The 15,581-nt window shown below is 48.9% G+C and overlaps 1 protein-coding gene across 1 annotated transcript in view; it reads left to right on the top strand.

Moving 5' to 3' along the window:
* The window catches only part of exoc6b (exocyst complex component 6B), a 563,998-nt gene extending 554,464 nt beyond the window's left edge, over positions 1–9,534 (top strand). Inside the window, exon 22 of the mRNA XM_078404240.1 lies at positions 3,629–9,534. Within this exon, the coding sequence (XP_078260366.1) occupies positions 3,629–3,761 (133 nt within the window). The 3' untranslated portion in view covers positions 3,762–9,534. The remainder of the gene's footprint in view (positions 1–3,628) is intronic.
* Positions 9,535–15,581: the final 6,047 nt, after the last annotated feature.

The raw sequence follows: 15,581 nt of genomic DNA, 5'->3' as shown, positions 1-15,581 counted from the left end.
GCATCACAGGATTGCCCGAGAGTGAGTAGCACATTCCTGGCTTTGTTTTTTTAGTTTAGTTTAGATATGCAGCGCGGAAACAGGCCCTTCGGCCCTCCGAGTCCGTGCCGACCAGTGATCACCCCTTCTCTTCTTCTTCTTCTTCTTTTCTTCTTCTTCTTCTTCTTCTTCTTGTTGTTGTTGTTGTTGTTGTTGTTGTTGTTGCTGCTGCTGCTGCTGCTGCTGCGGCGTATGGCGTGCACAGCCTGAAGTTGTAGGTCAAGGGTAGACATTCAGGCCAGGGCAGCATCAATAGACAATAGACAATAGGTGCAGTAGTAGGCCATTTGGCCCTTCGAGCCAGCACCGCCATTCAATGTGAACATGGATGATCATTCACAATCAGTACCCCGTTCCTGCCTTCTCCCCCTCTCTCTCTCTCTCGTAGCTCTCTCTTGAATGCATTCAGAGAATTGGCCTCCACTGCCTTCTGAGGCAGAGAATTCCACAGATTTACAACTCTCTGACTGAAAAAGTTTTTCCTCATCTCCGTTCTAAATGGCCTACCTCTTATTCTTCAACTGTGGCCCCTGGTTCTGGACTCCCCCAACATTGGGAACATGTTTCCTGCCTCTAACGTGTCCAACTCCTTAATAATCTTATGTTTCAATAAGATCCCCTCTCATCCTTCTAAATTCCAGTGTATACAAGCCTCGTCGCTCCAGTCTTTCAACATATGACAGTCCCGCCATTCCGGGAATTAACCTCGTGAACCTACGCTGCACGTCCTCAATAGCAAGAATATCCTTCCTCAAATTTGGAGACTCCAAATTTGGAGACTCCAGGTGCGGTCTCACTAGGGCCCTGTACAACTGCAGAAGGACCTCTTTGCTCCTATACTCAACTCCTCTTGTCATGAAAGCCAACATGCCATTAGCTTTCTTCACTGCCTGCTGTACCTGCATGCTTACTTTCAGTGACTGATGAACAGGGACACCCAGATCTCGTTGTACATCCCCTTTTCCTAACTTGACACCATTCAGATAATAATCTGCCTTCCTGTTCTTACCACCAAAGTGGATAACGTCACACTTATCCACATTAAACTGCATCTGCCATGCATCCGCCCGCTCACACAACCTGTCCAAGTCACCCTGCAACCTCATAGCATCCTCCTCACAGTTCACACTGCCACCCAGCTTTGTGTCATCCGCAAATTTGCTAATGTTACCTTTAATCCCTTCATCTAAGTCATTAATGTATATTGTAAATAGCTGTGGAGAGACAGTACATGATTACAATCGAGCCAATCGCAGTGTACAGGCACATGATAAAAGAATAACGATTAGTGAAAGTTGTCGTAGGAGTAGAGGTTTAAGAGTGTGGAGCGATTGTAATATGGGTTTGTAGATCTGCTTCGGTGGCCGGCACGCAAATAGTCGCCTGGGTTGGGCGCCATCTTGGAAGCATCGGAGGTACATTTTACATTTACACCAAGCCAATTAACCTACAAACCCGCACGTCTTTGGAGTGTGGGAGGAAACCGGAGCACCCGGAGAGAACCCACGCAGGTCACGGGGAGAACGTACAAACTCCGCACAGACAGCGCCCCTTCTAGTCGGGGTCGATCCAGGGTCTCCTTCCCAAAGGCACGTCCTTTAATTCTGAGGCAATGACCAACCTCTAGTCAAGTCCAGTCAAGTCAAGTTTATTTGTCACATACATATACAAGATGTGCAGTGAAATGAAAGTGGCAACACCTGCGGATTGTGCTAAAATTACAAAACAGAATAGAATATTTTTTTTAACACAAAAAATAGATTAATACAGTAAATTAAATTGGTCCCTGGTGATATGAGAGTTAACAGTCCTGATGGCCTGTGGGAAGAAACTCCGTCTTATCCTCTCTGTTATCCTAGACTCTCCCACTAATGGAAGTGCAAATTGCAGGAAAACCTCACATTTCGCTTGGGCAGCTTTCATCCCAGCAGTAAAACTCATGATTTCTCTAACTTCAAGTAACCCTTTCCCTCTCTCTCTGTCGCTACCCCACCCATTTCTCCAACTACTTTCACTGCACTCCTGATTAATTTTGCTGATTGTGTGCCTCGTTGTCACCTTCCCCTCCGCTATCAATGAACCATTCTACATCGTCTTCTTTGATCTGTCGTTTTCACACCTTAACCTTCCACATCTCTGTGCTTCCCCCCTCCCCTGACTCTCAGTCTGAAGAAGGGTCTCGACCCGAAACGTCACCCATTCCTTTTCTCCAGAGATGCTGCCTGTCCCGCTGAGTTACTCCAGCATTTTGTGTCTTTCTTCTATCTCCGGTGTAAACCAGCATCTGCAGTTCCTTCCGACACACAATCAAAGACTTGCCCCGCCCCGGTCATTCCTTCTTCTCCCCGCTCCCGTCCGGCAGAAGGTACAGACGCTTGAAAGCGCGCACCACCAGACTCAGGGACAGCTTCTTCCCCTCTGTTATCAGGCTTCCGAACGGTCCTTCCATAAGCTGGGGTACAACTTCAGGTGAAGAAATGAGCAACTGTGAGCATATTTAGGCCCCATATCCTGAGGAAGGATGTGCCGGCTCTGGAGAGGGTCCAGAGGAGGTTTACAAGGACAATCCCAGGAATGAGTAGATTAACCTGTGATGAGCGTTTGCCGGCACTGGGCCTGTACTCGCTGGAGTTTAGAAGGTTGAGGGGGGACCTCATTGAAACTTACAGTATAATGAAAGGCCCGGATAGAGTGGATGTGGAGAGGATGTTTCCACTGGTGGGAGAGTCTAGGACCAGAGGGCACAGCCTCGGACTTAAAGGGCGCTCTCTTAGAAAGCAGGTGAGGAGGAACTTTTTTAGTCAGTGGATAATTAATCTGTGGAACTCATTGCCACAGAGGGCTGTGGAGGCCAAGTCAGTGGATATATTTAAGGCAGAGATAGACAAATTCCTGATTAGAACAGGTGTCAAGGGTTATTGGGAGAAGGCAGGAGAATGGGGTTAGATCAGCCATGATTGAATGGAATTAAGTAGATTGGCCTAATTCCACTCCTACAACTTGTGAACTTGTGAATGCTGAGAACTATATTCTGCACTCTGCATCATAGAAACATAGAAAATAGGTGCAGGAGGAGGCCATTTGGCCCTTTGAGCTAGCACCGCCTTTCACTGTGATCATGGCTGATCATCCACAATCAGTGGATTGTATATGGTCGTATGTTGAAAGACTGGAGCGACTACGCTTGTATACACTGGAATTTAGAAGGATGAGAGGGGATCTTATTGATCCAATGAGGTAGATAGTAGTTCAGCACTGCTCTCTGGTTGTGGTAGGATGGTTCAGTTGCCTGATAACAGCTGGGAAGAAACTGTCCCTGAATCTGGAGGTGTGCGTTTTCACACTTCTGTACCTCTTGCCCGATGGGAGAGGGGAGAAGAGGGAGTGGCCGGGGTGAGACTGGTCCTTGATGATGCTGCTGGCCTTGCCGAGGCAGCGCGAGGTGTAGATGGAGTCAGTGGAAGGGAGACACAAAATGCTGGAGTAACTCAGCGGGGCAGGCAGCATCTCTGGAGAGAAAGAATGGGGTGATAAGGGAATGACGTTCAGTGCCTCTAAAACACCGACCGCTGTGCTTGTTTGCTTGCAGGATGAGGGAGAGCAGCCGGAAGAACAACGTCTTTGCACAGTTCCGTAAGAACGAGCGGGACAAGCAGAAGCTCATCGACACCGTGGCCAAGCAGCTCAGGGGACTGATCAGTAACATGTCCCAGCACTCCTGATTCTCCCCTCTGTCTCCCCCCCCTCCCCTCCCCCACCCCCCCTCCCCCCCTCCCCCCTCCCCCACCTCCCGCTAGGGTTGCCAACTTCCTCACTCTTAAATAAGGGACAAGGTGACATCACCGCCCCGCGCCCCACGTGACCTCACCCAGCCAGAGGCCACGTGCTCCCGCTCCACCAATGGCGGGTGTCCGGGCCTACAACGCCCCCTGGGCCTACATTGTCCGGGCCTATACTGTCCGGGCCTACAGTGTCCGGGCCTACAGCGTCCGGGCCTACAGCGTCCGGGCCTATAGTGTCCGAGTCTACAGTGTTCGGGCCTACAGTTTCCGGGCCTACAGCGCCCCCTGGGCCTACACTGTCCAGACCTACAGTGTCCGGGCCTATAGCGTCCGGGCCTACAGCGTCCGGGCCTACAGCGTCCGGGCCTACAGCGTCTGGGCCTACAGTGTCCGGGCCTACAGCGTCCGGGCCTATAGTGTCCGAGTCTACAGTGTTCGGACCTACAGTGTCGGGGCCTACAGCTTCCGGGCCTACAGTGTCCGGGCCTACAGTGACGGGCCTACAGCGCCCCCTAAGCCTACACTGTCCGGACCTAGTGTCTGGGCCTACAGCTTCCGGGCCTACAGCGCTGTCCGGGCCTACAGTGACCGGGCCTACAGCGGACCCTGGCCTAATACGGGACAAGGGCGGTCCCGTATGGAACAAACCACTTTAGCCCACAATGCGCGATGTCCCAGCTAATACAGGACAGTTGGCAACCCTACCTCCCGTCCTGTCCCCTCCCCTCTCTGCCCAACACCATGCTGGATGCAGGACAATGTGCCGGGCTGACCACAGTCACTGAGACCGGCCCGTGTCTCTGAGGAGCCCGGAACTCTACAGACGGTCGAGTTCTGCCGACGGACTGGCTGCAGAAAGTTGTTGCAAGATGCACTGGAGCCGCTGTGATGGGACGGAGCAACCGTGCAGCTGCTGACCTCCTCCACACATCGCTGATCACCCGTGCAAGGCGCATGGGCTTATCGTATCGTACAACACTACCTTGGAAGCACCGATGTTCATACACTCTCGGAGCAGAATTAGGCCATTCGGCCCATCAAGTCTACTCCGCCATTCAGTGGCTGATCTATCTCTCTCCCTCCTAACCCCATTCTCCTGCCTTAGATTTAGATTTAGATTTAGATTTAGAGATACAGCGCGGAAACAGGCCCTTCGGCCCACCGGGTCCGTGCCGCCCAGCGATCCCCGCACACTAACACTATCCTACACACACTAGGGACAATTTTTTTACATTTGCCCAGCCAATTAACCTATACACCTGTACGTCTTTGGACACCCCTGACACCTGTACTAATCAAAAATCTATCTATCTCTGACTTTAAAATATCCACTGACTTGGCCTCCACAGCCCACTGTGGCAAAGAATTCCACAGATTCACCACCCTCTGACTAAAGAAATTCCTCCTCATCTCCTCCTCTTCTCCCCATAAGTCCCAACATCCTTTTACTGCCACAGAAGGCTGTGGAGGCCACATCAGTGGGTATTTGTAAGGCAGAGATAGATAGATTTTTGATCAGTGCGGGTGTCAGAGGTTATGGGGAGAAGGCAGGAGAATGGGGTTGGGAGGGAGAGATAGATCGGCCAGGATTGAGTGGAGGAGTAGACTCGATGGGCCGAATGGCCTAATTCTGCTCCCATCACTTGTGACCCGATGACAATGTCCTCGTCAATCTTCTCTGCATCATTCCCAGCAGTCCGACTCTGTGCATTAGTTGGAACAACATCCTGAACAATGCAGTTCCCCTTCAAAGCTTCACATTGGATAGCAGCATTAGTTTAGTTTAGAGATACAGCGCGGAAACAGGCCCTTTCGGCCCACCGGGCCCGCACCGACCAGCGATCGCCGCACACTAACACTATCCTACACCCATTAGGGAGACAATTTTACACTTAACACCAAGCCAATTTACCTACAAACCCGCACGTCTTTGGAGTGTGGGAGGAAACCGGAGATCTCGGAGAAAACCCACGCGGGTCACGGGGAGAACGTGCAAACTCCGTACAGACAGCGCCCGTGGTCGGGATGGAACCCGGGGCTCCAGCGCTGTGAGGACCGCTGTGCCACCGTGCCGTCCACCACAAGGCCATTCCCTCATCGGACGCTGCCTGACCCGCTGAGCCTCTCCAGCAGATCCCTCAAGGTTCCAAGGTGGTCCTTCAAGGCGGCTTCTTCAAGATGGTCCCTTCAAGGTGTCCTCTTGCGGCCGCGAGACTGTGCTGTTTCTGCAGAGAGAGAGTCCCGTCGCCATTTTATATCGTTTTGCCTTTGGAATTAGTAACCTTTCGACCGTTGACACAAAATGATTTTGTTTACTCGGTGATTTTCTGCTGTGGGGGACCACCTGTTTGTGTGAGTATTTAGATTAGTTTAGTTTAGTTTAGAGATACAGCACGGAAACAGGCCCTTCGGCCCACCGGGTCCGCGCCGACCAGCGATCCCCGCACAAGTTCTCAAGTTATAGGAGTAGAATTAGGCCATTCAGCCCATCGAGTCCACTCTGCCATTCAATCATGCCTGCCTTCTCCCCATAACCCTTGACACCTGTTCTAAGCGGTGATGGCTAAGTTCATGATTAGTACGGGTGTCAGGGGTTATGGGGAGAAGGCAGGAGAATGGGGTTGAGAGGGAGAGAGATAGATCAGCCACGATTGATGGGCTGAATGGCCTAATTCTGCTCCTATCACTTATTATGAACTTGTATGAGACTGGTCCTTGATGATGCTGCTGGCCTTGCCGAGGCAGCGTGAGGCATAAATGGAGTCAATGGAAGGCAGTTGGTTTGTGTGATGGTCTGGGCTGCGTCCACAATGCTTTGCAAGTGAGAGGTGCTTTGATTGCAGATGGTTGGCCCGTACAGGCTTTGCCAGCTGTGCCCACTGAGGTACGGTGAAAGTCAATACCAGTGGAGACCAATCGACAATAGACAATAGGTGCAGGATTAGGCCATTCGGCCATTCGGCCCTTCGAGCCAGCACCACCATTCAATGTGATCAGACCAGTCCAGTAGAGTATCGCCATGCCACCCACGATTAGCTGTTGAACAGAAATAGTCCACTGATCCCACATGGAAGAGACGCAATGTTTTGGCGCCATTTTCCAAGTCAGAAGGTCATAAGTCATAGGAGCAGAATTAGGCCATTTGGCCCATCAAGTCTACTCCGCCATTCAATCATGGCTGATCTCTCCCTCCTAACCCCATTCTCCTGCCTTCTCCCCATTACGTCTGACACCCGTACTAATCAAGAATCTATCTATCTCTGCCTTAAATATATCCACTGGCTTGGCCTCCACAGCCCTATGTGGCAAAGAATTCCACAGATTCAACACCCTCTGACTAAAGAGATTCCTCCTCATCTCTTTCCTAAAAGAACGTCCTTTAATTCTGAGGCTGTGACCTCTGGTCCGAGACTCTCCCACTAGTGGAAACATCCTCTCCACATCCACTCTATCCAGGCCTTTCACTATTCTGCACGTTTCAATGAGGTCCCCCCTCATCCTTCTAAACTCCAGCGAGTGCAGGCCCAGTGCCGACAAACGCTCGTCACAGGTTAACCCACTCATTCCAGGGATCATTCTCGTAAACCTCCTCTGGACCCTCTCCAGAGCCAGCACATCCTTCCTCAGATACGGGGCCCAGAATTGCTCACAATATTCCAAATGCGGCCCGACCAGCGCCTTATCGAGCCTCAGCATTACATCCCTGGTTTTGTGTACAAGCCCTCTGGAAATAAATGCTGGCATTGCGTTTGCTTCCTCAAGTCCAGTCCGTGCTCTAGTTGTTATGAGCGGTGCCCTATCCAGGCGAGCCCCAGGCTGCTGTCGGGCCTCCAGCCATCGTCTTCCTTAGGTTGACCATCGAACCGATGTCCCTCTCCTCGCCCGTCCACCTGTGACTGTGCCCTCTGGTCCTAGACTCTCCCACTGGTGGAACCATCCTCTCCACGTCCACTCTAGCTAGGTCTTTTATTATCCTTTAATTTAGTTCAGTTTAGTTTTGAGATTCAGTCCACCGAGTCCGCGCCGACCAGCGATCCCTGCACACTGAAATAATCCTACACACACACTGGGGACAATTCACAATTCTTTCCCCCCAGTCAATTAACCTACAAACCTGCACGTCTTTGGAGTGTGGGAGGAAACCGGAGCACCCGGAGAAAACCCACGCAGGTCACGGGGAGAGCGTACAAACTCCACACAGACAGCACCTGTGGTCAGGATCAAACCCGGGTTTCCAGCGCTGTGAGGCGGCAGCTCTACTGCTGTGTCTCTGTCCCACGTTTATACACCCTGTACACTAACACTATCTACTACCACTAGAGACATCTTACTGATTGATGCCAATCGTAAAATATTTTAAATTGCCCCCAATGTATAGTATGTTAACCCACTCATTCCTGGGATCATTCTCGTAAACCTCCTCTGGACCCTCTCCAGAGCCAGCACATCCTTCCTCAGATATGGGGCCCAACACTGCTCACAATACTCCAAATTGCAGTCTGACCTGTCCACATTCTTCAGAGATGCTGCCTGACCCGCTGAGATACTCCAGCAGTTTAAGGCGGAAAAGATTTAATGGGAATCTGAGGGGTAACCTTTTCACACAAAGAGTGGTGGGTGTAGGGGTTGCCAACTATCTCACTCCCAAATAAGGGACAAGGTCACCGCCCCACGTGACCTCACCCAGCCAGTGGCCGCGTGCTCCCGCTCCACCAACGGCGACCGCACGGGCCGGGAGGCGGGTTGCTACGCAACCTCCGTTAGGCGGCGCCCGGGCCTCCGGACCTATACTGTCCGGGCTTACGCTGTTCGGACCTACACTGTGCGGGCTTAAAGTGTCCAGGCCTACAGTGTCCGGGCTTACAGTGTCCAGGCTTACAGTGTCCAGGCTTACAGTGTCCGGGCCTACAGTATCCGGGCCTACACTGTCCGGGCCTACAATGTCCGGGCCTACAGTGTCTGGGCCTACAGCGTCCGGGCCTACAGTATCCGTCCGGGCCTATAGTCAGGACCTACAGTGTCCGGGCCTACAGCGGCCCCCGGGCCTAATATGGGACAAGGGCGGTCCCGTGCGGGACAAACCATTTTGGCCCAAAATACGGGATGTCCCGGCTAATACGGGACAGTTGGAAGCCCCATAGATTGGTGTGTGGAACGAGCTGCCAGAGGAGGTAGTTGAGGCTGGGACTATCCCGACATTTAAGAAACAGCTAGGCAGGTACATGGATAGGACAGGTTTGGAGGGATATGGACCAAGCGCAGGCAGGTGGGACTAGTGCAGCTGGGACATTGTTGCTGGGACGGTGTGGGCGAGTTGGGCCGTAGGGCCTGTTTCCACACTGTATCACTCGATGACGTGTTATAACGGAGTCATTGTCTACAAGTCTGCTGATGTGTTCCTAACTATAAACATTGCATTACCACTGTCATGTCTGCCAGTACTGTATATGCCACATTCTCCAGGCTCCTGTTGTCACACAGGCAGTCCTTGTGCTTATTTTTCTTGTTATTATTCGTTGGAAATTGCACAGGTTTCTTATTTTGCACAATTTGATGCAGGATTTACAAAAAAGCATATATCTATATAAGAAGGGATCAAAGGGAGATAAGGTGTTCTTTGCTCGTCAGCCACATACAAGAGGCAAATGATTTTGGGAGGGAGTTCGCTCCCCAACTGTACAACTCTACGAACTGAGAAATAAAATTGCTGTTGTTGGCACCACTTTCCCATTGCTTTACACCACAGACTTTAGAGATTCAGCGCGGAAACAGGCCCTTCGGCCCACCCAGTCCGTGCCGCCCAGCGATCTCCCCGTACACTAACGCTATCCCACACACACACACACACACACTGGGGACAATTTACAGAAGCAGATTAACGTACAAACCATAATAATAATAAATCTCAATCATAATAGACAATAGGTGCAGGAGGAGGCCATTCGGCCCTTCGAGCCATCACCACTATTCAATGTGATCATGGCTGATCATTCTCAATCAGTACCCCGTTCCTGCCTTCTCCCCATACCCCCTGACTCCGCTATCCTTAAGAGCTCTATCTAGCTCTCTCTTGAATGCATTCAGAGAATTGGCCTCCACTGCCTTCTGAGGCACAGAATTCCACAGATTCACAACTCTCTGACTGAAAACGTTTTTCCTCATCTCCGTTCTAAATGGCCTACCCCTTATTCTTAAACTGTGGCCCCTTGTTCTGGACTCCCCCAACATTGGGAACATGTTTCCTGCCTCTAACGTGTCCATTCCCTTAATAATCTTATACGTTTCGATAAGATCTACTCTAATCCTTCTAAATTCCAGTGTATACAAGCCTAGTCACTCCAGTCTTTCAACATATGACAGTCCCGCCATTCCGGGAATTAACCTAGTAAACCTACGCTGCACGCCCTAATAATCATAATAATAATGTTATTTGTCATATGTAGGTTGGCACAGGGTCAACGATACAATGAAATGTATCTGACAAGACAACGGGTCACCTCGGCAGTAATATTCCAAGGATAAATAAGATTTTAAAAATGACATTAGCAAGGTAAAAAGACAATATTAAAAATAGGTAAAAAGACAATATTAAAAATAATCAACATTAATGATGTGAAATGTGTTTATGAGTTCAGAAGCCTGATGGGCTGATGGTAGAAACTGTTCTTAGGTCTGGTGGTACGCCCAGCCATACTCCTGTATCGTCTGCCTGACGGTAACAAGGAGAACAGCCTGCGTGCTGGGTGGCTGTGGTCCTTGATGATGCTGCCTGCCTTCCGCAGGCACCGCCGGTAGAAAATGTCCTGAATGGCCGGGAGACAGTTGCCAGTGATGGGCTGCGCGTCTTTGGAGTACGGGAGGAAACCGAAGATCTCGGAGAAAAGCCATTTATTCATAAAATGCTGGAGTAACTCAGCAGATCAGGCAGCATCTCGGGAGAGAAGGAATGGGTGACGTTTCGGGTCGAGACCCTTCTTCAAAGCCACACAGGTCACAATAGACAATAAACAATAGGTGCAGGAGGAGGCCATTCGGCCCTTCGAGCCAGCACCGCCATTCAATGTGATCATGGCTGATCATTCTCGATCAGTACCCCGTTCCTGCCTTCTCCCCATACCCCCTGACTCCGCTATCCTTAAGAGCTCTATCTAGCTCTCTCTTGAATGCATTCAGAGAATTGGCCTCCACTGCCTTCTGAGGCAGAGAATTCCACAGATTCACAACTCTCTGACTGAAAAAGTTTTTCCTCATCTCAATTCTAAATGGCCTACCCCTTATTCTTAAACTGTGGCCCCTGGTTCTGGACTCCCCCAACATTGGGAACATGTTTCCTGCCTCTAACGTGTCCAACCCCTTAATAATCTTATACGTTTCGATAAGTTCCCCTCTCATCCTTCTAAATTCCAGTGTATACAAGCCTAGTCGCTCCAGTCTTTCAACATATGACAGTCCCGCCATTCCGGGAATTAACCTAGTAAACCTACGCTGCACGCCCTCAATAGCAAGAATATCCTTCCTCAAATTTGGAGACCAAAACTGCACACAGTGCTCCAGGTATGGGGGGAGAATGGGGAGAAGGAAGGAACGGGGTACTGATTGAGAATGATCAGCCATGATCACATTGAATGGTGGTGCTGGCTCGAAGGGCTGAATGGCCTCCTCCTGCACCTATTATCTAACTCTCCAGTGAGTTGGCCTCCACACTGCCTTCTGTGGCAGGGGATCTCCAGTGTCCATCTCGCCCCCGAGTGGATTGACTTTCACTGCTGGGTGTGTGCATGTCTGACCCCACCCGCTGGGAACCCCTGGCTGATCACTGCTCCAGCCACCTCTGCACAACACGCCATGGGACCCACACAAGCGGGGGGGGGGGGGGGGGGGGGGGGGGGGGAGAGCAGGGAGGCTTTGAATGGGCCGGACAGATGCTGGGTGAAAAGATGTAATGATGATAAATGACTGCTGGCCGCGTCGGCTCTGGTAATTGATGGGCCGCGGGTGAAAGGTGAGAGGAAAAAGCTCTCATTTAAAGCTCTATCACTCTCGCTGGCCTCAGAAAGCTGCTTCAAAGAGCTGCCCCCTCTAAATACAGTCACCCCGACTCATTCCTCCCCTCATCCGTCAAACGTCAGACTGTGTGTGTGCGGGGAAACGCCGAGGGAAAGACAAGCCTCTTTATTTCCTTCTCTCGAAGGTAGAAAAGAGATTTCGGACGAGCGTGTTGGCGTGACAGCGGGCGGTCAGGGAGGCTCAATGGAGAGCCCGTCAGGTTCCCCCTCCCCTCCCCGCCCCTCACTTCCACATCCACACACACACAGCTACTGTGCACAGATCCTCTTGTCCTCAGAAGCTGCCCCTCCCTCCATCCCGCACTGCCTCCCCCCACCCATGCCCGTCTTGGGGGTAAACGTAGCTCTCTTCTCTCTCTCTCTCTCTCTCTCTCTCTCTCTCTCTCTCTCTCTCCAGTACACACTCTCTCTCTCTCTCTCTAGTACACACACTCTCTCTCTCTAACTCTCTCCCTCTCTCCCTCCAGGTCTCCAAATTTGAGGAAGGATATTCTTGCTATTGAGGGCGTGCAGCGTAGATTAATTCCCGGAATGGCGGGACAGTCGTATGTTGAAAGACTGGAGCGACTAGGCTTGTATACACTGGAATTTAGGACGAGAGGGGATCTTATCGAAACGTATAAGATTATTAAGGGGTTGGACACGTTAGAGGCAGGAAACATGTTCCCAATGTTGGGAGAGTCCAGAACAAAGGGCCACAGTTTAAGAATAAGGGGTAGGCCATTTAGAACTGAGATGAGGAAAAACTTTTTCAGTCAGAGAGTTGTGAATCTGTGGAATTCTCTGCCTCAGAAGGCAGTGGAGGCCAATTCTCTGAATGCATTCAAGAGAGAGCTAGATAGAGCTCTTAAGGATAGCGGAGTCAGGGGGTATGGGGAGAAGGCAGGAACGGGGTACTGATTGAGAATGGTCAGCCATGATCCCATTGAATGGCGGTGCTGGCTGGAAGGGCCGAATGGCCTCCTCCTTTGTCTATTGTCTATAGTACACACTCTCTCTCTCTCATAGAAACATAGAAAATAGGAGCCAGCACCGCCATTCATTGTGATCGTGGCTGATCATCCACAATCAGTAACCCGTGCCTGCCTTCTCCCCATATCCCATGATTCCGCTAGCCCCTGGAGCTCTATCTAACTCTCTCTTAAATTCATCCAGTGAATTGGCCTCCAATCATATGAGGAAAGATTGGAAAGACTGGGCTTGTATTCACTGGATTTTTAGAAGGATGAGAGGGGGATCTTATAGAGACGTATAAAATTATAGAAGGACTGGACAAGCTAGATGCAGGAGAAATGTTCCCAATGTTGGGGAGTTCAGAATCAGGAGCCACAGTCTAAGAATAAAGGGGAGGCCATTTAAAAACTGAGGCGAGAAAAAACCTTTTCACCCAGAGAGTTGTGAATTTGTGGGTATTCTCTGCCACAGAAGGCAGTGGAGGCCAATTCAGTATGAAGTGAGTATGAATTTAAAAGAGAGTTACACAGAGCTCTAGGGGCTAGTGGAATCAAGGGATATGGGGAGAAGGCAGGCACGGGTTACTGATTGTGGATGATCAGCCATGATCACAATGAATGGCGGTGCTGGCTAGAAGGGCCAAATGTCCTCCTCCTGCACCTATTTTCTATGTTTCTATGTTTGTTCCTTAAAATACCCTCTCCTGAAAATACCCTTGTGCTTGGAAATACCTCTTCTCCTGAAAATACCCCTACCCCAAAATACCCTCCTATAAATACACCTCTCCAGTTAATACTCCTTAAATACCCTCCCATAAATGCACTCTAGTTAATAGCCCCAAAATACTCTCATATAAATACAGCTCTCTAGTTAATAGCCCCCAAAATACTCTCCTATAAATACACCTCTCTAGTTAATACCCCCAAAATACTCTCCTATAAACACACCTCTCTAATTAATACTCCTTAAATACCCTCCTATAAATACACTCTAGTTAATACCCCCAAAATACTCTCATATAAATACTCCTCTCTCGTTAATACCCCCCAAAATACCCTCCTATAAATACCCCTCTCTAGTTAATACCCCCCAAAATACCTTCTTATAAATACTCCTCTCTAGTTAATACTCCTTAAATACCCTCCTATAAATACACTCTAGTTAATACCCACCACAATACCCTCCTATAAATACTCCTCTCTCGTTAATACCCCCCAAAATACCCTCCTATAAATACTCCTCTCTAATTAATGCTCCTTAAATACCCTCCTATAAATGCACTCTAGTTAATACCCCCCAAAATACTCTCCTATAAATACACCTCCCAAGTTAATACTCCTTAAAAACCCTCCTATAAATACACCTCTAGTTAATACCCCCAAAATACTCTCCTATAAATACACTCTAGTTAATACTCCTTAAATACCCTCCTATAAATACACCTCTTTAGTTAATACCCCCAAAATACTCTCATATAAATACACTCTAGTTAATACTCCTTAAATACCCTCCTATAAATACACCTCTCTAGTTAATACCCCCAAAATACTCACCTACAAATACACTCTAGTTAATACTCCTTAAAATACTCTCCTATAAATACACTAGTTAATACTCCTTTAATACCCTCCTATAAATACTCCTCTCTAATTAATACCCCCCAAAATACCCTCCTATAAATACTCCTCTCTAGTTAATACCTCTTAAATACCCTCCTAATAATACACCTCTCTAGTTAATACTCCTTAAAATACCCTCATATAAATACACTCTAGTTAATACTCCTTAAAATACTCTCCTAAAAATACACCTCTCTAGTTAATACTCAAATACTGTCCTGTAAATACACCTCTCTAGTTAATACCTCTTAAATACCCTCTTAATAATACACCCCTCTAGTTAATACTCCTTAAAATACCCTCCTATAAATACACCTATACTCCCCAAAATACTCTCCTATAAATCCTCCTCTCTAGTCAATACCCCTTAAATACCCCCCTATAAATACATGTTAATACTCCTTAAATACGCTCCTATAAATACACCTGTAGTTAATACTCCTTTAATACTCTCCTGTAAATACACCTCTCCAGTTAATACCCCGAAAATACCCTATAATACTCCTCTCTAGTTAATACCCCTCAAAATACTCTCCTATAAATACACCTCTCTAGTACTCTTTAAAATACTCTCCTATAAATACACCTCTCTAGTTACTCTTTAAAATACTCTCCTACAAATATACCTCTCCAGTTAATACCCCCAAAATACCCTCCTATAATACTCCTCTCTAGTTAATACTCTTTAAAATACTCTCCTATAAATACACCTCTCTAGTTAATACCCCCCAAATACCCTCCTATAATTCTCCTCTCTAGTTAATACCCCCAAAATACCCTATAATTCTCCTCTCTAGTTAATATTCTTTAAAATACTCTCCTATAAATACTCCTCTCTAGCTAATACCCGTCAAAATACTCTCCTATAAATACACCTCTCTAGTTAATACCCTTTAAAATACTCTCCTATAAATACTCCTCTCTAGTTAATACCCCTTAAATACCCTCCTGAGAATGCCCTCTCTCTCCCTGGTGTAAATACCCCTGATGTTGAGGCACTGTGCACAGATGCCCCTCTGTCTCGGACTGGCCTCCAACCAATGCCAACCTTGGGGGTAAAGGCCGGTCTCCAACACCCCACCCCCCGCCTCTCCGATCAAGCCCCCTGCCCCAGAAATTGA

This window comes from Rhinoraja longicauda, chromosome 1 (genome assembly GCF_053455715.1).
Source record: "Rhinoraja longicauda isolate Sanriku21f chromosome 1, sRhiLon1.1, whole genome shotgun sequence".
NCBI lineage: Eukaryota > Metazoa > Chordata > Chondrichthyes > Rajiformes > Arhynchobatidae > Rhinoraja > Rhinoraja longicauda.
Note: the sequence above shows the minus strand (reverse complement) of the source record. Positions and strands in the feature narration are given on the sequence as shown.